The 27,960-nt window shown below is 37.3% G+C and overlaps 1 protein-coding gene across 1 annotated transcript; it reads right to left on the bottom strand.

Moving 5' to 3' along the window:
- Nucleotides 1–27: 27 nt before the first annotated feature.
- Nucleotides 28–27,319, bottom strand: si:dkey-16j16.4. The gene is made up of 5 exons (XM_046855738.1): nucleotides 26,595–27,319; nucleotides 12,164–12,245; nucleotides 9,602–10,044; nucleotides 7,482–7,535; nucleotides 28–2,014 (listed from the first exon to the last, which is right to left on the bottom strand). Exons 1-5 carry the CDS (start codon nucleotides 26,661–26,663, stop codon nucleotides 1,889–1,891), a joined length of 774 nt encoding a protein of 257 aa, XP_046711694.1. The 5' UTR covers nucleotides 26,664–27,319; the 3' UTR covers nucleotides 28–1,888.
- Between the last annotated feature and the right edge of the window lie 641 nt (nucleotides 27,320–27,960).

Genomic DNA, 27,960 nt, shown 5'->3' with positions numbered 1-27,960 from the left:
GAAAAAAAAAATAGAACAAAGTTCACATCACTTGAGCCAATAGACATTTATTTTATCTCACAAAAATCGGAAAAAAGAAAACTATAGGCTTCTTACATGTTATAAACATGTAGATACTGTCCGGCTGGCAGGTGTATATATTTATTCTGCGTGAATATATTTGAATAGGTAACTAGTTTAAACTTGTGGAGCCAGTAACAAAAAGTTCCTTGTAGTTCTAATATGCTTTGCAAAATAAAATATATTTTTTTACCCCTACATAAGTAGGCTACATTCATTGAAAAGCTAGGTACAAATCAATACAGTACGTAATTAAAACAGCTAAAAACCTACACAGGTACATATGCAAAATAAAACATTTTTGATTCAATATTGTGTTTGTCCTTTTCCTAAAACAATTCAACATTGAAAGAGTGCAGTCAAAATAAAGAAGCTTAACTTAAGACTTAACCTAGAATGGGGTTTATGTTGAAATATGTTGAGTATTAAATTATTGACTTTGGTACTTGGTCCAAACCATTCAAACATGGCAAAGGAGCTTCTATACTGCAGCTCCTGTAAATTAGGCACGTAACTCGGAGTACTCTCTCCGTCCCGAACCCTGCGACGGGTCAGACAGATTCACACGCTTAAGCCGGCTTTACACTGTACAATCTTGGCCCTACAGTATGCTGCAGACAAAAATTGCACATTGTTAATTCATTCTTTGGTTGTCAATTGAGATTGACAGTCGAAGAGCGGATTATGTGGCAAATATAGTGCTGTAGCTACCAAAGATGGCTGACAAGTTTGGATTATGTCTGATATTTGCATTAAAATATACAAGAGGAAAACAGCTACAGATATATTAGTAAAACATGAATGGAACATGGACAGAAGAAATATCCTTATTACCTTTAGCCTACATTAAATCTTTTCATTCCAGTGACCGCATCACATTGATTGATAACATAGGGAGGATGAGTATCCCATAATATGACATGGAGAACACACACTGGCGCACAATCTGGCACATAATTCGGCCAAGAGTTTATTAGGATTATCTCATACAGTGCGGGAAAGTAATTAAAAAGGTCGGCGTAATCACACAGTGTAAAACCGGCTTTAGTCTAATGCTGGGTTTGTACCAGGGTTCCTCTTCACTCCCTTGTTGACTGATGCATTTTTGTGAAAGAACAGTACACATTAGGCAAGCACTATTGCAGACATAGATAACCTCGATCTTCCAATGACACAAGGTAACCCAATAATATTGCATTTGCATTTCGATTGTTGGTCAAGCTCTAAAAACATGAAGATCATTCTTATATAAGAAAGGGTAGAATGCCAGCCTCACTGGCTACAATTGTAGTAATACCTTTCAAGCCCAACAAAAATCCACTCGTTCCATAAAGTCCATCCTCACATTACAGCATCAGGTTACCTTCTCGGTCCAAAAGCCTCTTGGTGTAGACTTTCTACATGATCTACAAATAGCCAAGATTCTCATAGTACAATGGACAGTGAATAACTGTATCTGAACATCAGGGAATCACCAGATGTGCAGGATTATTCAAGAACCACAAAATAATTCAGAATGCCAAAATTTCTGCAAAATATTGTTGTTGCTCTGTCATTGTACTTGGCCTTGTCTTTGTAGTGTTAAAAGATTTGTTTTTCCTGAGATATGGTCAGACAGTCAGAATGTGTAAAACAACATAAAACAACATTACCCAGTTCCCTGATGCTCATCTACATTCTGGGACTTGCTGTTTTGTCAACTTGGGCACTTTTGTTTGGGCTAAAACCCTAGGAAATGACAGGATAATAAAACTGTCCCTGCCTTAATGTGAGAAACAGATTGATCCAACAAGCTGTGCTGTTTCATCTCAAAGTCCAATGGCTTCCTTCAGGCACAAGGAGGTTCCTCGCTGGACAGCAGAGGACTGCACGGAGGGGCAGTGCTCAGAGAGCGAAAGGCAAAGATGGAGGGATCATAAGAGTATCTGGGAGAATGACGACTGCCAGTCAGGTTCTGAAAAAAGGGGGAAAAAAAATGAATAATACAGAAAAGCTTAACCAGTAAGAACAAGCCTCTGTGTAAAGGAAACCACCTTCCACTAAGCTAATGGCTAAATCATATTTCCTGTGCATGAGCCTCAGCATTAGCTTTTATGATAGATATATAAAAAATAAAAAAGTATATTATAAAATAAAAGTGACTATTATTTGATTCAAGTCAATATACTTGACCCTAGGATAATGTGTGATTATAATCATTGTTATTAGAAATATGAGAATAACACTGTCTAATATGAGATTCTTTTCACAGATTCTCTTAGAAAACAATGGAAACAAAGATTGACAGAAATCATTGAAAAGATTTTAAGATTTTTCTGCTAAAGAGATTTCAGGAAAATATAAAATTATATGTAAAGATGCTATACAACTTAAAAGTATTTCTGAAAAACCTTATTAAATCATATTTATGAGTGTGTATTACCTTTACTACTTAAGCCAGCTAGCAAGCATAGGCTAACTAAGATTTAAAAAAATATTTATTAGGTCATACTTTGCTCATATTTATAAATACTCTTTGTAGAAATATATTCACTGCTAAGAGCAGCTTTTTACAGGAATGCAAATTATATATATATATATATATATATATATATATATATATATATATATATACATATATATATATATATATATACACGTATATATATATATATATATATATATATATATATATATATATATATATATATATATATATATATATATATATATATATATATATATATAAAAACTAAAGTTAGTCAGATATTGAAAGCTAATGGCAGGATTTCTACTATTACTAATTTCTACGATTACTAATACAAGCCAGCTAGCTAACAACACCAGGGTGCAATTTAAGCAACGTAAAAAAATATATATCATGTAATATAGCTTGTTTAATATAAATGATGCGAATATACAGACAATGTAAATGTCTTGAGATTTCCCAAGGTTAGACGGATCATTTGTAGCAGCTGGATTTGCGTGTGGAAAATGTCGGTAATGCTGTTCACTTTTGAATTTGGTTCTTTCATGCTCTAAGGATTTATTTATCAACAAGTTAAACTGCAGTAATGTTCTGCCAGTTCAATGCCTGATTTACAGGGCAAAGTCTCATATTTCATTCCTTTTTTCCCCTCACCACCTGCATAAACATGCTTAACTAGATGAGAAAAGAAAAACATACCCACATACATGTACACATCCTCACATCACTGAGATTATTTCTTTGCTCACTAATGCATTTCACATATAGTAGGTGGCAATTTCCATGAGGGAGTTTAAACTCATTTTGTTGCTTCATCTATCAACAAAGCATTAAGCAGCTAAATCAAGGTGTTGGGACAAAATTTACCTCAGAATTTACCTCCAAAACCTCAGTATCATTTAGGAATCTTCCATAGACAATGCCTATTACATGCTTTTGAATAAATATATAAATATTTAAAAGTTTCAGGACATTTAAGAACCAAGAGAGACCTTAGTATAGTTCAGGATAGTTTACAGATTTCATGCTGGAACGTGTTATTAGTAACTAAACCAAAACAGGTAAATAGGGTCAAATTAAATCTATACTTGTGTCATACAGGAATTTAACTTTACTTCAGTCAATAACTAAAAAATTACATTCTAATCTGAACATTTTCATCTGAACATAGAAATCCAGCACAAAACATCTGCTCCTTTTTTCCATGGCCAAGAGCCTGTTTCTGGTATTAACAACTCCACACTTCTTCTCTCCCTTTGAGGAAATGGGTTTGTGTGAGTTGGCACTGATACAACACTTTCTCCAGCAATTTCTGGTGTGGGAGATCATGGGTTATGTTTGTTCCTTCTCTGTAATCAGGAGCAGCCCCCTATGGATTAAGACTTTGACCACATAGTGGGAAATTTGCACCAGGGATCCAACAACTCCAAGGGAAACACTTGGAGAGAAAACTTTACTTATTTATTTAATATAATTATATTCTTGCTTTTCCCTATTTGATTGTCATTAATGCTAACAAAATGTATAGGCTTATGTGACTTTCATTATAGTGCATACTCGATCAACAACTTGGTATTCAATTTGCGAGGAAATCATGCTTTAGCAAGGTTTTACACATCTGTGGTCAGACTAAAAGTTTTTTTACCTGTATAATTTGTTAACTTGGCATCTTGATGATCTCTGAAGGAGAATAACTTGAGGATAACTGAAAGACACCTTATATGGTCAAACGTTTATTGACAACTGAACACAAATTCTTCAGTTGTCTTTGTAATCTATAGCTTTACAATTTCTGTCCCGTGTAACTAAGGAGCATAAAATTGTTCCAGGATGGTAATGTCCCTGTGCACAAAGCAAACTTAATGAAGACATGGTTTGGCATGATGTTATGACGAGTGACCCTGCATAGAGCCCAACATCACTGAACATCATTCCGATACACCTCATCACTTAACTTCTGTAATTCAGTGACATCTTTAATGTTCTCTTGGCTAAATGCAAACAAACAGACACATAGGTGCTTCAAAAGTTAATTATTATACAGCAGAAAGAATTGCACATCTGTAATAGGATGTAGATGTGTCCACAACTATTGGCTATACAGTTTAAGTTAAACATTTATACATTTTTGATCAAATGTATGTACATCTTTAGAAAGTATGTTGTAAACCAAATTTTGGTCATTTTATTTACATCTTCCCAGGATTCAGTTACAACAGACAGATTACCACAACTCTTACATATAAATGCCTATGCAAGGTCAAATCATTATGTCTTTCCTGATATAGCCCTCAAGGCTCTCATGCAAACATTTACAGGGCTTAAGTGAAAAGGTGTGGGTGGATCAGGTTCAGGTGAAGGAGGAATGAAAGTAAAAGTGAACACATTTTGCATAGGAGTATCCAAGCATGGCCCCAGCTAAAACCAACAGCAGGGAGAGAAATGACATGAGCGTATGTAAACCTTTTCCTTTCACATAACCACTGTCAGTGCCATGGGACCTGCAACATAAAATCTATGAAGATTCAACTGTAGGCCTTTTTTAAGGACAGAATTGTGCCTTGTGGTTCGATTGTATATAACTGTAATGTGAGAATCTAGCAGAATCTGGCAACCTACTGCCATATTTAAAATTTTAGCATTTTGCTTCTTTCAAATGTTTACAGCTCCATCCTTTTCTACAACCAGAACATAGACTATGGGAACATGCTAACCTCCACTACCCTTTACATCTGCCCAAGCTCAGTATCATCCTCAGCAGAGAGTGTTTATCTGCTCTGGTTTCAGCCACAGATGACTCTTTCCTTTCCTTGTCTCCTTCGCTTTTCCCAGACCTCAATCTTACAGCTCCAGAGGCACACATTTAGCCCCATGATAATGACAATTGCTCCTAATGGGCCTCTTGGTAACCACTAGATCCCTCCTCTATCAACTTTCACCTAAACACAGCCTGGAACCAAAAGAAAGACAGCTGAATTCATGGGAAGAAGCATGAATGTGTGAAGAGTGGGATAAGACAGACATGGATTCAAAAGTAAGTAAAGGAGGAGTAATGACAGATACAGTATGTCAATCTACACTGCGGTGAGGGTTACAGGATGAGATGTTCAGATAAAAGTTAGATAAGGAAAATAATTCCCACATCTTTCTCTTTGATTCTTTCTTCAGATTTTGGAGATCCTGCAACAGAAGGTGCTCTATAAAAGGAAAATGACTTCATCCCAACACACACACACACACACACACACACACACACACACACACACACACACACACACACACACACACACACACACACACCAGGGCTCTCGCCTTGCCTTACTCCTCTTCTCCTCCTTACCTTAATCAAATAAAAGGGACATTCAATCCCTTGTAGACAGATTGAAGGTTCTTGAACGTGCGAAGGAGAAAACCGATTACGTAATAATTATGTTTTAAGTTGATTATCAGAAACATGGCGGCTCCGAGTTACAGAAGATGCATACTGGACAAAACAGATGCTCAAACACAGGGCCTGGACGTGCATTATATTAATGACGTTATATAAAAAAAAAAAGACCCAGGTCCAGGTACAGATTGGATTGTGAGTCCTTATGTGGAAATGACAGTGGTGTCATTTCACTGAGGTCGTGTGTCACTGTGGTCATACAGGATTTTTTATTAAATATGTAAATAATAATAATAAAAGGTCATTAGGATTCCTACAGTGGCCTGCATAAGTATTCATCCCCTTAATCTTTTTATGATTTTGTAGAGTGAAAACCAGGAACTTGATGCCTAAGGCTTCCAGAAGTTTCTGTCTGAGATGCGGTTATATTTTTTAAATAGTCATAGATTTTACAGATACTGCTATTCAGCTAGCTATAGTGAACCTGATTTCCATGGAGATTTTTAAGTCTTTTTTCATGAAAGATTTCTTAAAATATATAAAAATTTTACTAATCTTCACTTCTAGCACTATCCATCTAGCTAACATAAGTGGTTCTGATTTCCAAAGGGGGTTTTTAAGTCATTCTTCTACATTTTCATGATCTAATCATTTTAACTTAAATCATAATTTTCCACCTCAGCTCAAAGTGTGACGTAGCAAAATAAGAAAAAAAGAAAAAAAGGACACCTAATTAATAGCATGTCTTTTTGTTGCGGATAAAAAAAAATCGGATAAAATCCTATTACAACAGCACCTTGATAGTTACACGGCTATACACTTTAAACATTCATAAAATTACATGAATTCATTAAAATTGCAGTACAGCAACAACAGCAGGCAAAAGTGAGCAGATTAGCATTAAGCTAACAAGTGGACAATAACAATTGATTTGGATCGGGCTAGCCAGCATTGTTGACATTTTTTATGTTAAGGGAGTCCTGAAATCGCAGATTAAGCAGGGGATTTGATTTTAAATGCTAGCTATCCAGCTAGCCTACATGAGCAAGGATTTCTGTTGAGATCTCCTGCTTGTCATCATATTTATCATCTCAACGCCATCCAGCTAGCTACACTTACAGGATTTCTACAGAACATGCTCATAAGCTAACATCAGCTAACCTGTCTTTATTTGTTAATTTGTTGCCTTTTATCAGTGTCACGTCTAGTGGATACCATTACGGACCAATAGACAATGATATATACTGATTTGCTAGACATCAGTAGAGACCATTAGGATGTCATTAAGCATCTAGATTTTACTCTACAATGGCTACAAGTCTCTACAATGGTTTCTTTGCTGTGATGGTAATTATCTAATGATGTTCACAAACCGCTACATAAGGGAAACCATTTGCTAATGGTTTTAATGGATAACGGCTGATGGTTTGAGATAGTATTTGTAGTGGAAACTATTAAAAATAAAAATGAAATGGTTTCCATTGTTTTTATTTATTTATTTTCAGCAGGAAAAGCCAGTTCACACAAACACGCATTCATTTCTCACAATTTCAATCAGACACTTACCCGGATCTTGATTGTCCTCGTTTTGCCGCCACAGGTCTTTTTCAGGAGCATTTTCTAAAAACACAAAACCAAACCAAAAATATTGACACTGATAAGATCCAGGCTTACATTATTCATGTGTTGACTATCCCATATTCTCCTTCCCCACACCAGTCATGGCCCTCAGCGGTGCTCTGACTTTATTAACATTTACGTTTTTGTTCCTGCTGCTAGAGTAGAGAACATTTGGAACCTGGGAGCACTATAGTGTCAAAGCTAATAAACATAATACCCAGCATGCCATTAGAAATTTTCTAAAGAAAACGTCAAAGCTTGTTAATTAATGCATGAAATAGTATAGTGCAGGGAAAGTAGCAGAATCTGCCAATATTTCTATAAAGCTTTGCTCAGTTAGTTGGGTAGGTAGTTTAAATTAGATTAGATTAGATAGATAATTACATAGTATAGGTACACAGCAACTAAATGCAGTTTAGCAGCTACCGGATGTGCTAATAGTTGCATAGTGCAAACTGACAAGTGCCAATAATATATAAATATGTATAAACATGTTATAGCATATACAACAACATTTATAGTATAAAGTATATATAAGCCTGACCAATTTTTTACCTGAGCAATCTAACAAATGGAAAAAAAAACTTTTTAATTTGTTAATTCAAACGTTTTTTTTTTTTTTAATTAAAAAATGGTTACAAATGTCTCTAAAAACATGTGTTTCAGGCAGGGTTGAGTAAAATGACAAAACCCTGAAATTCTGAGATTTCATGGATACATCATGTGATTTCTTTTTTTAGAATCTTTTTTTTTTGACACATCAGAATCTCAGATCATAGTGCATAGGAGAATATGAATCCAAGATATGAGCCAGAAGCACCATTAGTGCCATAAGCAAGGCCCTTTAACATCAAGTGCTCCGTTTTCTCCTCAGACCGTGTCTCAGTTGTAGGTCACTCTGGATAACAGATTAGCCTTTCATGGAAATAAATGTGAAAGCTCACTCAACCATCCAATCTGGTTTCATCATCTGTCATCTAAACCATTCATGAAGCCCAAACCCCACACCTCAACCATGTGTGCTGCACATGAGCAGCTGCATATGTCTCAGGATTAGTCTGCGTGGATTGTTGTAATACAGAGGAACTGGAATGGCCAAACATTGAACACTGTCCTAAAACAGAACAGCTGTTTCTGTGCTGAAATTTGAAGCGCAGTTGCAGTTAAATCAAACTCTAGTCTTAGCACAGAAATTCAATAAAGTTGCCAAGGGGCCACAAAATATTTATCTGAAAGGGTTAAATAAGAAGTTTTTGGCAGCCAGTTCAGCAGCAGCTATCCAACACCGCCTTTTCCACTTGAGCAGGCGTTCATGAACTCGCACTCACAGCCCCCGCTGTCTCTTATAATCTGCCCTCGCCACAGAAACCTAGGGACATATGGAGGCCCTCAGTATGATACCACTCTCTATTCCACCCTCCTTCATCGTCAACTGTATTTTTCCCCATACAGCCTGCTCTTCATCTTAGGAAAACTCTGACAGTCTGTCCAAATAATATTAAACACGTCTTCTTATTCTTTCTCTGCTCTGTCCTTTTATATTCCCCTCAAACACGCACACACACACACACACACAAGTTTGGCTTTACGAGGACAGAAACCGTAAAGGGAGGGGTGAAGTGACATCTGTCATCCGTTCAACTCTCTGGAGGTGGCTGGCACAAGGGCCTCATGTGAGAATGTCGAAGTGTGTGTGTGTGTGTGTGTGTGTGTGTGTGTGTGTGTGTGTGTGTGTGTGTCAGCCTTTTCAAATCCAGGCAACAAAGAGCTGTAGTTTAAAACATCACAAGTGTTTCATTTAACACAAAGTCTAATAAGCGTAAGTGAAAACGAGGTTATGTGCATACATAAGAAAAAGAACCCTTCACTATATATCATGCAGTCCTTGCAGGTTTAAACACTAATAAATTTAAAAGGAATTTGCTAATAATCAGATAAGATACACACTAGATTCGTAACTACTGTAGAAATAATGCTTTTTAATATCATTCCAGCATAATCAATGCTAAGGAATCTGTAACGTGCAAGTAACGTTTGATCTGTATGCAGTACAAGTGCATTCAAACCTGCTGCATCTTCTCCAGGTCCAGACTCGGGCGCCCGGGCTCTCTCCGGTGTCTCCAGTATGGCACAGCAGGCTGTTCGAAGTGGCTGAGGATTATGGGTCTGGCGTGTAGTCGTGTGGAGGTGTGTGTGGGTTTGAGGCCTCGAGGTGGAGATGAGCTGAAGAGCACAGGGCTGGGGGAAGCACCTGGCTCACACAGGTCTTTCACCTCCTCGTCACTGGAGGCACTGCTGAGGTCACCGTGCCGGTGCCACCTGCACCCAGCCTCAGCACCAGCGGTACTCGCAATGCCAGCAATACGCTCGAGTTCCTCTTCGGAGCTGTGGCGCTCCATGGCAGGCTCCAGTAGCACGCGCACACGGCGAACGCGACCCGGGGAAAGCAGGCCCTGGTTAGGCTGCTGACTGGTGGCCAGAGGAGTTAAAACGCAGTTCCTGCGACGCTCTGAAGGACAAAAGAAGCTTCGATTACTTCTGGTCAAAAGTATACAAATTTCATAATACACAGATTGATGAAGCGTTTATGAAAACATTTATGGCTTACTTTGCATTCATATGCATTCAGGTATGTATAAATTGGGTCAAGGCCTAATCAGGCCAATGCGTTGGGGTCATGATAAAAAAATTTGCATAGTGGAACGTTTTATAATTTGCCAGAAATCTGTTGCTTAACAATTTTCTCTTTTCTGGTCACCCCTTCTACTCTCCTTCTCTCTCTCTCTCTCTCTCTCTCTCTCTCTCTCGGTAAACATGCTCCTGAGATACCAGTGACCAGTGTTCCTGCTCTTTTCTTCTCTTCGGATCTGCCTGATTCATACTGACCTCTGGATGGAGTTCTCTTTAATTGAAGACCACTCTGTTTAGCTGGGGATGTTTCCACCCCAACAGCCTAAAGATACATGGTTACTGGGCAACTCAAGAACTTTGAATAATAATTTGGACTGTAATTAATATCAGTCTACTACAATGACCACCGGTTTTGTATTTAACAATAATGGAAGTGTAAGAAATGGACATTCGGTGCCACCCAGATTAGGATGGGTTCCCTTTTGAGTCTGTTTCCTCTCAGGGTTTCTTCCTCATAGCATTTATTTTTCCTTTCTCGCTTATTATGGATCAACTTACAATTATAAGGAACTACACTTATATAACTTTATAACTGCTTTATCTCTGTAAAGCTGCTTTAAAACAATGTCCACTGTTAAAAGCGCTCTATCCATAAAAATCCTGAATGAATCCACCACAACACACCCAAGGCAACTTTATCTTATTTGTTTTAATGAATAGTTCAATCCTGGTCTTGTGGTTAAGTACATGCTATTGAAACTTTACAGAATCTTGGAGGAAAAAAAATTAAGAACAAAATAGCAGCTAAATAGAATATTTTTTGCTTGTTACAGTGCTAACCTAACCATTTAACTACAAGGGCTAGCTAACAACACAGCTGCCTATACAGAATCACATATACGCATTAGATACTTCATTAAAATCACAAGAATCCAATCAGTCAGGTGGTCCAATCATCTGGGGTTTTTGCAGTCGTCCATTTCAAATCATGTAAACCATATCTTTAAGGAGCTCGCTTTGTGCACAAGGGCATCGCCATGCTGGACCAGCTTTGTGTTTCCAAGGTAACAGTTTAAAGAAGGACGACATATGGCAAAAAAATGTCAGGTGTCCCAAAACTTTTGTCTATATAGTGTACGTTTTTGCTCACTATGGTTGTGAAGAATGTTTGGTTGAGTGGCTATAGACCTCCTGTCAGCATGAACCAGTCTGGGCCTTGTTCTCTGACATTTCTCTCATCAACAAGGTGTTTCCGTTGCAGAAACGTCGTTTTGTGTGTGTTTTTGCACTATACTGTGTGAACTCTGGAGACTGTTGTATGTGAAAATCCCAGGAGATCATCCGTTCTTAAAATACTCAAAACAGCTGGTCTGGCAAAATTCAATTCAATTCAATTCAAAATAATAATAATACCACAGTCAACGACATCACGTTTCTGATTTGTTCTTTATTTTGATGGCTTCATATTGACTTGTACCTGTACAAATTAAAAAGTGAATAAAATTTACTTTCAACTTCGATAGCTACGTTTTTAAATACGTTAAATACATTAAATGGTGTCAGAAAATTGACACAGCTGGTATTCATGTGTGAACATTACCCGAAGCTCGTAATATATATCTACATGCTATCTACATGTTTTGCGCTCCTGTCACATGATTGGCCGAATGGACAAATGCATGAACGAGCAAGAGTATCTTAAGAGCGATCTTTCACTGTGCATTCTTTACACGCTTCTGTGACTGGAATTCTGTCTTGCACATAAAAGTATTGCCCTTATAGTACATCTTCTGTATACAAAAGGATGATGTAATGTTGAAAACACTGCGTCTAGACCAGGTCTAGAATTTCACCTGCGGTCAAAATGAGATTAATTCTTAATAAGCCTGGATGAAATACATTTTAGAACATCCTTATACTTCTATAACTGGTGGTCCAAAATCACACACACACACACACACACACACACACACACACACACACACACACCCACACACCTCGATCGATCTGTGCCAGCTCTTGGTTCTCTCCTTCAGAGTCTTCACTCTCTCCACCCTCCTCACTGCCATGGTAGGAAATCTGTATTTGGAAAGCAACACACAGATCTCATGACTCGTCTCGAAGCGGAGTTATGATAATGCAGTCCTGACACAAAAAAGAGCTTGCGGGTGAAATGTCATGCTTCTTAAAGCCTTACATCTGGTTTTTCACTCTGGTCGGCAGAATGAAAACACACAGCACAGCTATTAATGACAACATCGTGAAAAATACGACTTCGGGGACACAATAGGAAATGATCCAGATTATACTATTTTTTATTTTGGGTTTTCATGCAAAACAAAACTTTGCCTGTGTTTTTCTATGTGGATTGCTTTTCCATGCATGACACAAACTATAATCGGTTCCCAGAGAGACCTCGGCGTACATGAGTCAGAAGATGGTCTATTCAACATCGTCAAAAAATGTCTTTACTTAAACTTATAAAATTTTCTCTCTCACACACACTCACACACGCACACACGCAACAGGTGCTATTGAAAAGTAGCTTTATATGCATAAAGTACGGTATAGGCTTAAGTTTCAAGTTTAAGTTACAAGAGCATCGAATCTGCAAACCAAAACGTGCACAAATTTGTCTTTTGAATATGGATCTAAATCAAGAACCACAAATTTAAAATGAGGAACTCTTGCAATGATGGAGAGTCCCACCCAACAGAACTGCTGTAAAAACACGTGTTGCAAGCTCTGTTCCTTTCCACGGCCAACGCCGCTTCTTTAAGAGCAAAACCCTCTCCGAGAAAGTAAAAGAGAGTGAAAGAGAGTTGGGGGGGCAAGAAAAACAACAGACTACTCCTAAAGAGTTAAATAACCCAGTGCAGAGTAATTACCTTTCCTCAGCCAGGCCAACCAGCTGCCAGCTGCTCTCAAGCACGCACACACACACACACACACACACACACACACACACACACACACACACACACACACACACCTTTTTCTCTCTTCAACCTCTTGCTAAGTATACAACCAGTGAAAACCTAGGAAAGAAAGAGACCGAGAGAGTTGAAGAAGAAGTGGGGGAGAGAAACTTTGAATGAGATAAATAGCTCTTTCTTGTGGCCGGAGAAGGATTGTAAGAATACGATGGAAATCCAGGGGCCTAAAAAGAGAGCCTGCTCCAATTGTTAAACAGTCTTAAGAACATACCCCTTACCAATCTCCCACTGAAAGCACTCTTGATGTACACCAGGACGATAATCACAACTCACCGACTCCATATTTTACCACAGTGCTTTTGAATTCTCAAATCTGATTGGTCAGACCGTTTTCTAGAGCAGCAGCTCGACTGTAATAGCAATTTTGACTGCAATTGAAATCACTGGTTTAATTTAAGATTGTTGTATGATGCGCTATTACACAGGACTTGTACGGCAAATGTTTTGGTTAACTGAAGACTAGTAAAAACCAAAAAGGGTTACATTTATTGTGTGTGTGTGTGTTACAGAAGACATTTATTCAACATTTTCTAAGAGAGTCTCCATTGTCCGTGCTTTGGAATTGGTGAGCTGCAAGTTTTCCTCTACAAGAAACTCAGGACAGAGAACTTTATACATTTCAGGTTTCAGTTGCAGTTTCTTCCTATAGTTTTTACTCAAAAGATTGACAAGTAGATACAAAGAGGGAATAAAAAGCTGTGGAGGAAATAACTTTTTATAGCTGTTGCTTATTTTCCAAGCGCTATCATGCCCTTTGCCTTACTTACGGATGGCCAAAAAGCATTCTGTGGCATATTGTGAAAGAAAAGCATAACGCAGAAAAGCTGATTATACACTCAAGTCACCCTCTATTCGGGAAAAGAAATCCTGCAACTTTAAAACACTCTTCCGCAACATTTCTCCTAAATCACTGCAGATGTACAGAATTTCAGAGCAGGAAAGCAATCGTGAGGAAATGCTGTGTAAAGATGCTGACAAGGCTCTTAATAAAGCACAAAGATCGCATTCAGATTTTTTGACGGACGCTTTAATCAAAAGCAACTGGCAAGCGATGAGGAAGCCGTTCCAAGCACAAAGCCGTTAAAGGAGGTGACAGAGATGCAAGTTTCTCAAGTTTTCACCAAGCGATGAGACCCAAGTGTGAGAAAGAACTGAAAGGCATTAGGGTTGGAGTAAGTGCTTGCACGAGAAACACTACTGTCACGCTATGAATGGTGCGATCTTACAATTGAAAGATTCACACTCAAGACTTAAATAAAAAAAACTATAAAAACATTTTAGTTATACAGTAATCTCTCACCTATTGTTAGGGTTAGGTTACATATTAGGTTGCCATATCGTTGGGGGGATAACCCACGAAGTGGCAACCTAATATGTATACAGTACAGTATACAAAATACCTGTATATCTTAAGGCTTTATAAACCGTCCCAACACTCTTATAAACCTTCTCTGCTCTTTCAATATTCTTAAACCTACGTAATTTTAACATAAAAATATTCTATATGGGTACTCACCAGTGAAGATACAACTTGACTAATGAAGATGAATTAAGTGTGCAGTACTAATGATGATGAAGGTGATGACGATAAAATAAATGTACCGCATACCAAAGATCATCATTAAAGCTCTTCTGAAAAATTTTTGAGTCTAGAAAATGCTTATTTTACCGCAAAAATAATTAAAATAACTCCGAACAATACCACCTATATACCGCAAAATCCCGCCATACAGCTAAAAATCCGCAAAACAAAATTAGATGTGTTTCATTTAAAAACCCACGATGTGGCGAGGGATTACTGTAACGGCATTTGTTTAGTTATAATTCACCTATATACCTCCACGATTCAGTCCACTGTAACACGACTCCGGTGAAAACACGAAATACTACGTCACACAACATTCACAACCCAATGACAACCAAATACTCTCTAAGCCATGAGAGCAGGTTTCCCAGGAAACACTCCCCAGATGGGAGAAAACAAGCCACGAGTATTTTGAAGCATGTAAACTGAAACTTCACCCTCTTAAGTTTATGAAGTAAAAATTTATATTTCGTATAAGAACATTATCCAGTGCTGCTTCACAGCTGGTTAGAAATTCTCAAAAATGTCAAATCTGTTCGACTTTTGGGTTAAATAAATATACAACAGTGTTCCAAGTTACTGCTTTTACATCTGTACCTGCATTCTTTACCATTAATCTCTTAATACTTACTCATTCACTAATTTACTCCATTTAATTGAATATACCATAGCGCTGTTGAATTCTCAGATCTAATTAGTGAGAAGACTAAGGATTCGTTCGTTTTCAGAACAGCAGCTATGACAAAGGTGTCGGCTATTTGGTTTGCATTAATGTGTTCATTGTAACATATGTTACTTCTACAGTCTTGTATGAAGGACACTCTCCAAAAAAGTAAATCATTTTGCACTTTGTTACGGTTAGTGGTAATGCTTTGAGTGAGAGTTGTTTGCTTTCTTGGACCCATCATTGTTTTTTGATATATATTAACTTTCTGAGAAAAAACTAAGTCTGACGAGGGAATGGCTGCACGTACTACAGCTAATGTCAGGAAAGCGGATGTTTCGCAACATTAAACATAATTGTAATCAGATTAAAACACATTGCGCATCATTCATTAGTAAAAACAATGCAAATTGGTCCGAGTTTTGATTTTTTGATCTTACGTTGACAAGAGCGATACGACAAAATTGTAAAAATATTTAACATTTTGAGAAACAGGCAGCAGCGTACGATGTACGATATGTCTCAACGTGTATTTTTTTATGTTTCAAACAGTTTCAAACAGCAATTTTTGTGATAAAAGTGTGTCTTCTAAGCACCAAAGTATGTCTCCTGCTGGCATTGAAAAAAGAGGAGGAAAGCCATCAGTTTAGAGCAGAAAATAAAAATTATAATTTAGCATGAAGCAGTAAAGACCGTCACAGTCATAGCACCATCTTCGACATTTTTATTTTTGACTTACGTAGAGGACTACCTGTATTAGCAAATTCTATGTGTAACGAGAATAAATATACTAAAGGCTGTAAAGGATAAATAATAATTATCTTTAATTATCAATAAAGCAATAAAAGAATGGGTGATTATTTTCCTATAAATGCATGTCCAGTCATGATTTTCTTCCTTATTTTTTTATTTTCTATATTAATAGTATTATATAGGTAAGCAGTAGTGGAGACTTTTACATATATTGGCATACCATAAACAAATAATGGTACAAAAACTGAAAGCCACAATAAAAAAAAGTTTTAAGTTATTTAGCTATTGTTTCTCATTAAACTAAGTATTGCAATGCAAAAAAAAAAAGAAAAAGAAAAGAACATAGTGTTTTGCTCAGACTCCTTATGTAGTTTTGCACCACCCATTACTTTAATTATCCCTTCTACATTTTATCATAATCCTCAGTGCAAAACTAACCTGCATATTTCATACAAACATCCCTAATCTTCACATTCAATAATGAATTTATCGAGAGCCCATCTCCAGAGTCTAGATTTCATCTCCAGACTGTGGAAAAAGAGTGCTGCGGCACTGGCAGAGGACACAGGGGAGAGGGGTGTAAGGTTTCCCACAGTGAAAAACATTCTGCACAAGGTCACTGCATGTGTACGTGCTTGCGAACCAGATCGCTGCACTGAGGGCTGGTTTGCTATGATGGCAATCATGTAAGTGTTGACAAACACAGCGAGATTATCTAGTGTAGTGCATCATGTGCTGCATGTGACATAGGGCAATGTTAGCATTGGAATTCAAAATCTGGTAAAAACATCTGTTGCTCTACAGTGCAGAGCATCACGCCAGCTGTAGACCTCTGTTCCACACCCTGGGAAAAACACAAACTTCAGGAACACGCATCTTGTCTTCATAAACTTCCAGGAAAGAGCTGGAGAGAAAAATAAGTCCACTTTTTTTGTTTTTGCATGTCCTGGCCCTGTGCTAACCTTAATCTTTGGTGTAGCCATTGAGCAGGCTGTTCTGAACCTCATTAAGTGTAATATGGTAACCCTTGTTTTAGATCACAGTCGATTTTTCAATACTAACAATGTAGAACAAAGTATGAAAGAAGGTGCTGTTATAAAATTCCTCATTCATTAAATAATGAGATGTTATAGCTATTTATTTAACTATATATCTATACATAAGTGACCTGCTGGTCTAGTGGTTAGGATGCGGTGCTCTCAACGCTGCGGCCCGGGTTCGATCCCCGGTCAGGGAACCAACCGGCCATTAGGGTTGCACAAGCCTTAGTGCCGGTCCAAAGCCCGGATAAATGGGGAGGTTTGCGTTAGGAAAGGCATCCAGCATAAAAAACATGTGCCAAATCAAACATGCGGATGGTCCGCTGTATATATATATATATATATATATATATATATATATATATATATATATATATATATATATATGTGACCATGTGATAAGCAGAGATGCCAAAAGTACAGACATCCTTCACTCAAGTTTAAGTACAGATACTCATGTTTTAAAAGACTCTGGTAAAAGTTGAAGTACTGACTACACTTCTTCCACTCAAGTTAAAGTAATGAAGTATGAAGTTTGGGCTCAGACATGTATTTAAGTAAAAAGTAGACATTACTTCTACCTGTTTTAGTGTCACGCTGGTAACTAAACCATCATATTAATATATCAATACAAAAGAATCGCAAATTTTGTTACCTAATGAATGTATCCAGGTTGAACATCCACCATAAAGATCACAAGCAAAGCAAAATGATGATGATCAGCTAATCAGGAATGTCTCTGTTCTCAGTCATGTTTACTCCCTCTGTCTCATCAACATTAGCTATACTATTTGTTGCCTTCTGAGCACGGGCTCATTATCTTCGTAACCTAACCTACATCTGTGGTGTGTGAGAGCCGGGAAAAATGATACACCAGTGGTAGGTTGAAAAAGTTGCGCAATGACAAGAAATAGGTTGATGGGCTGAAAACGGGTTGCGATGAGAAAATTGGAAATGTAAGAAGTAGAAAGTACAGATAAGTGTGTAAAAATTTTATGAAAGTAAAGTAAAGTACTGATACCTGAAAAATCTAAAGTACAGTAACAAAGTATTTGTACTTCGTTACTTCCCACCTCTGATAATAAGTCACACCTGCAATCATTACACATCACATTAGCAACAATAGCAAGGTGTAAAACAAGAACTCTAATTATATGTGTTACTAATTATATGTTATCATTTCTATAGTAACAGGCAATTCTCAGGGATTTGCACAGCAGATGCGCTACATTGATAAGAGACCACTTCAAATTTGTTATGTTGCAAGAAAAACAAGAAAGGAGTCTCCAATGCCAGTGCTTTCAAAGTGACACAGGAAAAGTCTTAAGGAATGGGGATAATTTTGTCTTATTATTTTTTATGAGAAAGAAACCATGGACATTCCACAGCATTTAAATGTAACTTACAATAAACTAATTAGAAATATTACATAATGCACATTAATACGTACATATAAATAAATAAATAAATACACTGAAATAAAACATTTTGGGGTTTACTATAAAGATTTAATATAATCTTCAGGATGTTGACAGACATCACACTACCTCTTCAGTGGTTATTTTCCACAACTGTCCTTAGTAAACCTTTTTATTGTGTTCCAATCTTTTTATTGAGTAAAAAGAAAAAGAATGTGTGAACAAGTCCATGATTGTACTGCAAACGAATGTAAAAAATACACAAACAAAATATAAAGTAATAAAAAAAATAATGTTTTTTTTTTTAATGATGAGATATTGTACTTTTGAATGCACTTATTCGGTTTCTAGATACTTTCAACGTTGTAGAACATCTGCAAAACAAATTATTATGAATAAAAAGTAATTCCATCACAAGCCTTTACGCTTTTTCTCAAAACTCAGGAAACTATTCTGTGTGAGAAAACTTTAAGCTTTTCCGAGCACCAGAGAAGTCATATAAACATCTTTTCAAGTGACAGATCACCATATTGGGAATTACAAATGTTTATTCATCTGCTTATGTGACACATTTCCCTTATAATTCCTTGTGTAACTGTAGAAATAAGAAGCACATTAATATAAACTCTGCTGTTGTAAGAAAATAATCGTCAACTTCCAAATAATTTCTTTTGAGACTTCGACAGCTTTTTTGAATAAACGTACACAGATGTAAAAACAAAGAAACCTAAAAAAAACATATACAAGGTTCATCATTGGACTAGTGTTTGTTCTGCAGTGTGTGAGGTACAATACAGCTATTCCTTCTACTTTTGTGTGAAGATGTCTACACAGCTTGTCGAATCCAAAATATCATAGTATCTACAGTAAAAACACGTTCAAAGTGTTAAACGATGAATCCGAACACTAACTTTTTACATGCAAAACAAAGAAGAAACTATATGATGTGGTGTCACATGGTTGTTACTAAAGATCTGAAACGTATAGCTGGGACCATGCTTCTAGGTTTATCACTACAAACATGCTGTCCTTGTTCATATTGGCAATGAATACCGACATTTGTATTGCCTTATCCGTCTATTTATACTTTTGTATAATAGCAATAATAGCAGTGTTCTCTGAAGTGTTTACCTCCCCCACAGGTTTTGGCGTTTAATTGTCTATGGTCAGACAGACAGAAAATTTTAGCATATAATATTATTTAGTCTTTTTAGAGAAAGGAGTTTTTGTAGCTGAATTGCAAATGAAGTTCAATTAGAACTATGTAATGAAGACACAAAGTGAACAGGCAGGGAGCCATTTTGGATTCATCCTACATACTACGAAAACCTATGAAAATTAAGATGAGGCTCACGAACAGTGATGGGATTTAATGTCAGTTTAGTTGAAGGAAATGTACAGCTTTAATCAACAATTGCATTTCAGGAGCAAGCTAACTAGCTAACACTGACCTGGAATACTTTACTTAGTGTACACACGCGTTCAATATGAAGTTAGCAATCACAATTCAAAAAGTATGATTAAATATTGCTAATCCAGGTTTAATTTATTTAGTCATTTCTTAAAAAATATTATTTAGTTCTTTAATCCAATGCAGAAACTATTTTTACTGGTTAGCTTTTTTGTGCTTCTTACTCCACAGACTTCAGAGAAGAAATGCTTAGCCTACGAAGCAAAGTAGCAAACTAGCGCGAGCTCAGAGTAACAAAGGGCACAAATGTGACAAAACTCCCTTAGAAAATGAGAAATATTGCTGTAAAAAAAAAGGTCACAATTTTCTGGAGTAGGTTTGGACTTTTAAAATGCAATGTCAGGCAAAACAATGATGTTTGCTAAAGACGATGGACAAAAAGAAAAAAAACTACCGCAAACAAAAGGCTTATCTTTATTTACAAGTGAAATTACTTACATAGTAATTACTTAAAAACATTCTAGATCATTTAAAAAACGATCATTTTTTTAATATAGTTAAATGTTTAGAGCTGAATGCTAAACATAATAGTGTTCAAATTTAAAGAATACAAATAATTATTACTTCAAATAATCGGATTCTGTTCTTCTGTAGCCTGGTGATCTACTTTATAACATCCTCTAATCCGATAGTGTGTACATTTATAAGTTATACAGCAAAAAAAAAAACTTCTACACAATTGATTTTTTTCCTTGTTCTGGACTAATGAATGCACACTTCAGGTGTGTAAAGTGTGTTCAAGAGCTTTACAGTATTGTGTGTACAGTAGAGCCCAGCTGTGTTTGCATGAAGATACATAATGTTTGGATATTTAAAGTGGATCTTCTCATGTACAATAGTGAGCGATCAGAGCTGATGATGACAGTCACGGATTAAAGACAACAGAGATACGGGTGTGTGTGTATGTACGTGCATGTGTGTGTATATATAAGGGATAATAGAGGACAGTGGGAGTTACTGATGTGATAATGGTCAAGGGTCAGTTAGTGCTTGGCTGCTCACAGTCATACACACACACACACACACACACACACACACACACACACACACACACACATTCTGATAGACCTCAGTACAGCACATTGTGGAAAAACTTTGCAAGTATTTTGCAAGAGAGACAATTATACTGTATATAGTGAGTAAAAGCTAATAATTTAGTTTTAAAGGTACAGAAAGCTCGAACATTTCACAGAATTCAGCAATGCTGCAATATAATATGTAGGAGAAAGCTTTCAGATTCTCAGACTAGGAAGTCTGAAGTTGGATTTTACAGATCACATTTAGAGAAGTAAAGAAAAGAAAGTTTTCTGGCTGCTGATGTTGAAGTGTAATAAAATGTCACTATTTATTTTTACACTCTTTCAACTGCATCGGTTGATCAAATGATACGATGTTTGTACAAAGCCAACATTTCTCAAAAATAAAGGAGTTTAAAGACTGTAGACAGAAACACATCAATCCAAAAATATAGATGAGACACTGGCATATGGAATCTCCTGTCTAAAATTTGTACCGATTATCAATCCACCTTCTCAAACGTGACTGGTCGTAGTTTCAATTCCTTTAACGGCAAATCTGACTCTCAAATCGCAGCTTTATATCAACACATTCGTTCTATTAGGTTACCGTTTCTATAGGAACGGGTCTTTCTTAGGGATGTGTATAGTGAATGTTGCATGTAATCAAATACTATTTAAAAACGTTTTGTCTATAAGGCGAGCTTTATTTTATGTTTGTAAAAGGAGTCTCCATTGCCAGTGCTTTCAGAGGTCATGCTATTCTTTAAATGTTTTTTTCAGACGAGAAAAGATTGAGAATATTTTTTTATTATCTTTAAGGGAGAGAGCAAAAAAAAGGCTGGTGTTGATTACATCTGCTATAACATAAGCGATAACAGAAACGAACTTGTTGTACAGACATACCACAGCATTTAAATGCATCTGTAAATAGATAAGAAGTACGACATGGGAAATGCATCACAATGGGATGTGCTATAATATAACAAAATAATGAACTTTACCACACCACCTTATCATTGGTAATATTCCTACAGTGTCTTGTGATTTATCTCTGTGTTATTATTACAGAGCTAATCTTCTAGGTTTCGTTTGTGGGTTTTGAACATCCCATTCCATGTGGGACTTACTGTTATAATAACCTCCATTCTTCTGGGAAGATGTTTCCACTAGATTTTGGAGTGTGTTTGTGGAGATTTGTGAGTCAGCTAAAGTCAGGAACTGATTAACAGTGAGGAGACCTGAGGTCGTGTCAGTGGTCCAATTCATCCCAAAAAGTATTCAATAGGGTTGAGGTCGAAGCTCTATAGCAGGCCACTCAAGATCTTCCACTCCAACCTATAAACCACATGTTAATGCAGTTTGGGTCTCCTAGTTTAAACAAAGGGAAATTGTAATTATAACGCAATAAAAGACATCCTATATAATGCGCCTGTCATTTTTTGGTAACAATTTGGGCAAGTACCACATATGATTGGAACAGTCAGGTGTCTCAATACTTCAGATTATCCGAACATTTCATAACATTATCCCTCTGTAACTGGATATGACAATTTACACTCTTTGCTTCCCTTTTAGAACCAGGCCTTAACAAGCATGGAAATGATCACCGGCTAGAAATTCCCTTCCTTTCCGTCTTGGCCCACGTAAAAAGCAAACATTTCATAAATTTCATAAGTTGCATGCCAGAAGGACTGTTTAGGCCTGTGATTCACAGCACAATGAACACTCTCATTTTGAGTGGGAAGCACTGCCACTTATTCACAAGCTTCATGACACTTTAACCAGTTTCCCAGCAACGACGAAAATATCATACACCGGCTTGACATTGTCTCGAGCATTCATATTATAGTTTATCATCGCTCATTTAGACATCGCACAAATCTTCAGAGGTGACTGTTAGAAACTGTCCATCCTTTCTTTTTCTGTTTTTTTTTTTTTTTTTCTTGGTAAGGTCAGATGCTGTTTAAGAAGGTTTAATGTTTATTAGGTCAAGCCTGGAGGAAATCTGAGAATCTGGAATTTACATTCTCAGCCCTCTTGCCAGCAAGCGAGCCACAAACACATTAAAAATGGGTTTCTCAGTAATGACTGGAGTGCACTGACCCACACAAACACAGGAAGGTAGATAATAAACATGAATTTGAGCACGTCTGCTTTGCAAAGAGAAAGTAAGAGCGAGAAAGAGAAAGGACTATGTCGGAGTAGGAGTATGAGAATGTGAATAAGTAGTCATGTCTATGTTTAAACACGCTTAATTCATTTCACATGCTCACGCTCTCGGTATTTTCCGATTAAGTGCCACGGGTAAATGCTGGCATGTTGGATCACAGCAGTGCATGTGTTATGTGCGTAATACACTCCTACAAATTATGATTATGAAGCTACCAAGAACTTAATTCATGTCCACTGGGCCATATCCGATATACACACAGTGACGTGTGGCCTCAGTCAGCTCTCTTCTAACAGCACTAAAGCCATTCTTGGCATGACCCTGGACTCCAATTAACATAATTGTATTTATTAGTGTAAGCCATGGGGTCAAGCTTGAAGCAGGGGCAGGCATCCACGTCTTTTTTTTGTTTGTTTTAGAGCCTTCCGGACTAATCAGCAACATGTATATATAATTAGGAGAATTCTAAAGCAAGAGCTAAAATGATTGGCATTCCCATTTCAAGCTGAGCAAGTTTCTAAACTGTATAATTGTCCCGTAATTCGAGGAAAACACAGTTATAGTAATCATAAAAATCAAACCTATGTATTTTAATTAGTTATTTAGGTCATTAAACAGATTGTATTTTATGTGGTGCTTTTTTTTGTTTTTTTTATTACGCTTCATTATTTCCCCCCCCTCACACCTATGTTTTATGTAACTATTGCTAACAACTGAAGGCAAACAGCCTCCTTATCACCAGAGTTAACAGATTGTTATTTAATGTTTATATGTTGATAATATACTGAATCTACATTGCAAGTTTATTAGTAAATATTAGCCAAGAGTGTTACGGCTATAGTGTGCATGTCGCTTTTGTTTTTTACATCAGCAAAAATGGTGCTAAATCTACCACTTCTGTTAGAGAGAAAAAAATAAAACCAGAAAGAAAAGAAGAAGAAGCAGCCTTTATCTGTCACATTTCAGCATAGTGATGTACTTTTCTACTTATATACCAAGCGGAGAGTGTTAGGGGCCTTAGAATGACAGCATGACATTGGTTGAACCCCAACCTCCTGATCAGTAACCACTGTAACAAAGCTCTGACACTGGACACACCTTCTGATATACTAAATAACCATCTTCTTCTAACCACATCAACACAGTGACGGTTTGTGTTTATGTCTCAGTCATGGTGTATATTGATTTCAATCAAGAAAAATCAAATATACCTTCTGAATGAACTGCATAACATACAGAGTTCATTTCTGTCTCCTCGAAGTGGAAAAAAGCAACAAGGCCAAAAAAACATTGCCTCTGTGTGTGACTTGGCAAGCTTATTACAAACACACTGACACTGTGGATCAGGAGGGTTAGAAGTGTCCTGCACAATTTCCCCATGATTTAACAATCATCACCCAATCACCAAATCACGTAGCCCTTTTTCCGAGTTCGTTTCAGTTCTTGAAGAGGAAGAAACATTCTCAACACTTCTAGCACACAGGCACACCCTGAAACGTCAAATCCCAGACCTGTTCTTACAACACCAGCATGAGCATGGGAATTAGTCATCAAATAACTTTTTACTATCGTAGGCAACAAATTTATAATTAATACGCAATATTTTCAAGCACAAAGCAATGACACTATCATCAGAACTGAGATTTCTGTTTTTTTCACCATGTATTCATTTATCAGTTCTTATAGGATTATATTTACTTTTAAGTGCTTTTCCAAAGAAGAGTTGCTTTTGTCTGGGTTCTTGATCAATCAATGAAGCATGTGGATCATGTGCATCTGTGCAGGAAAAGCAAAACAGTAATTGACTTTGCAGGAACAAGAGAACACATTCTCCCATACTAAATGTATCGTGTTCGCATATCGAAGCCGACAACTACTTATTTGATGAAAAAAAGCACCCTTCCTTTAGTCGTTAAAAACTCATTCATGACTACAGTCACAGCTGCGACCCGCGAGCATGACGTGGTTGAAGTCGTTTAGGGACAAAGCAGACTTGAATGTGACAATGCTAGGCAATGTTTCTCGCCCTCATGATGGCACGAAGAGCGCAAACACATCCTACAATGGGCCGAAGAGGCCCTGAGCAGCTGCATCCTAGCACTTTCCATCACGATGGCACGCATAGCTAATCGGCCACGAAGTGCATGTGTTCACTTTTCCAGCTATGTCAAATACCGAATTCTACATCTACCTGGAAAACCGTTTATTTCTCAGGTAGTGGAGTGGATAAGGAGCTATGAGCTTTTGGAGGGGAAAAAAAAGGCTTTTTTTTGGTGAAACCGAGCCATGGCTTTCATTTTGGGAAAGGGGAGAATGCATCAACCATACACCAGCCATTTTCTTTGGAAGCCTCGAACATCACAACATCCGTTTTCCTCGCTTACAGTGGGTCGACATAAAAAAAACTAATAATAATGTCATCCTTATGCAATGTCAGAATCGGCTTGCGGGATTAGACAGTGAAGGAGGAAAGAAAGATGGCACGAAACCTCTCGGAGGAAGTGCAACCCACTCGGAGCTTGCTCTCTGTATACAAACGCAGAATGATGGATTTAGAATAGCTCGGTATAAATAGATCCACTATTTGAAACAATGCCACGCATGTAGGCATGTAGACTACGGAAAAACAAGTTTCCTTGGGTCCTTTGGACGATTATTGGTATGCGGGAAACCTATAAGAGGGTCCAAAACACCCATTTTAGGCCCAGGACCAAGACTGCAGTAATGCGTCAAATCAGACTTAATGATTAAAGAGTTGCTTGTACAACATTATTATTAAACATATGAGCAAAAAATAAAACACTTCTTCATTAACGTTGATGTATTTTTTAAACTAGTGACATTCTGAGGGGTCTGGAATTCTGTCAGAAATACAACGATAATCTATTATGCATATAAATAATGGCAAATAGAAACAAATGACTGCTTTGATAACATTTTAAAATAAAAATAAGGGTACTAAGCTGTACTTTTCTTTGTCTTTGGGGTCGTAACATTAAGGGGTTGTAACTTCAACCTGGAAAGGTGCACGTGCTGGATCTTTATTAGCTTTTAAATAAAGATAAAGTGATCAAACTGTGTATCTGAAATTATTCTTAAAGTATATCTAGTGCATATGTATATCTAGGATGGGACACTACAGAGACAAAGTCTAATTTGTTCACTTTGTGCCTGAAAGTGTCCTCAAATGTCCCTAATGATAAGAAAAAGATGTATGTTTTTAAAGAGTAATATTTGTTGCACTGTTTGTATACATTTTGCTCTAAGCATCTAACTAGGAAGTGTGTTTTCTTCCTTGTTTTTTTTACTCACCTTAAGCTGGAAAGGGTGGATTTCATTAAGGGAATGTCTTCTGAGCTTTTTGGTTAAAGTCTTCAGCATGCTGGCAATCCTTATGTCCTGTTTTTTTTCCAATTCACACTCTTTTTCTATATTTCCATGCTTGGAGTATGGAGTAGACCTTCAGTTTAGAGATCATCTACAGTCAGATGATCATCAGTGCTCCAGGGTTTCCTCTGCAAGCTTGGAACCGAGATAGGGGAACAAAAAAAGAAAAAACAAACCCCCAAAAAAAAGAGAAACCAGAGCCGATGGAGAACATCAACCCGGATGGTTCTTCCTGTTTATGGCCTTCAGTAGCAGTGCAGAGAAAATGAACTGGAAACGCGGTTCAGTGGGACATGTTCAGACCGAGATCCGACTAGAAACTTTTGCAGGAGAGCTTGATCTCTGACAAGCTGGACTCAGTGTGCGTGAGTGCGTGCGTGCGTGTGCGTGCGCCCGTGCGTAAAAGAAGAAGGACTTCTAAAGCTCGGCTCCTTTGATCTGTATACCTTAGAAGTCAAACTTAAAACGACAAAACTGTATCCAAAAAAGTTGTGATCTCTATTCCCACGCGCGTTCCATACACTCCCTCACGCGCACTTACGCACATGCATACAGCGCGCGCACACACACACACACAGAAGGTAACGCAAACGGGAGAACTACACATAGACACACACGCTACACTTCTCCAGCTCATCCGTTCCTGCATTGCTAGTGGTTCCTGGCACTGTGACGTAACAATGCTGTTTTCTTAAAGGGGCTCGTGAGAAATAACCAACCAGGATAATGTCATAGAGAGGCTTCTTAAAGGAAAAGTGCACCCTGAATAACATTATTTAATTTAATTCAGTTTTATTTGTATGGTTCTTTTAACATTGAACATTGTCTCAAAGCAGCTTTACACAGATAATGTGGTAAGAACAAATAAATAGATTGTTCTTTATGTGTCATTTTGTCCCTGATGAGTGAGCTGGTGGCGAAGGAAAAACTCCCTGAGATTGCATAAGGAAGAAACCTTGAGAGACTCTAAAGGGAACCCATTCTCATCTGGGTGGCCCCGAATGTCCATTTATTACATCTAAACGATGTTGATGTGGGCATTTATGGTAATCAAATGCAAACTGTAGGCCTGAGTCAGTGTGGCAGACTGTTGACATTAACTCCAGTCCAAATTCATCCTCAAAGCTCCTGTTTTTACTCCGTAATTTCATGGCTCCCCAGGCCATAAATGTGAAACCATCCCCAGCTGGAAAGAGTGCCCTCAAATTGAAAGATCTGACCCTTTCAAACCACCACCTGAATGTCTTTCATTACCACATTCATAAACTATCTCCTTCATTTTTTCCTTCTG

This window comes from Silurus meridionalis, chromosome 8, assembly GCF_014805685.1.
Source record: "Silurus meridionalis isolate SWU-2019-XX chromosome 8, ASM1480568v1, whole genome shotgun sequence".
Lineage (NCBI taxonomy): Eukaryota > Metazoa > Chordata > Actinopteri > Siluriformes > Siluridae > Silurus > Silurus meridionalis.
Note: the sequence above shows the minus strand (reverse complement) of the source record. Positions and strands in the feature narration are given on the sequence as shown.

Bases quoted from the DNA above. Each gene is read 5' to 3' on its own strand.
- si:dkey-16j16.4 (XM_046855738.1), bottom strand. From the start codon at position 26,663: ATGCTGAAGACTTTAACCAAAAAGCTCAGAAGACATTCCCTTAATGAA. The intron at 10,045-12,163 runs GTGTGTGGGTGT...TTTGTCCTTCAG, and splicing joins GCTGGCACAGATCGATCGAG to AGCGTCGCAGGAACTGCGTT. The intron at 2,015-7,481 runs GTAAGTGTCTGA...CCCTTTTTTCAG, and splicing joins CGAGGACAATCAAGATCCGG to AACCTGACTGGCAGTCGTCA.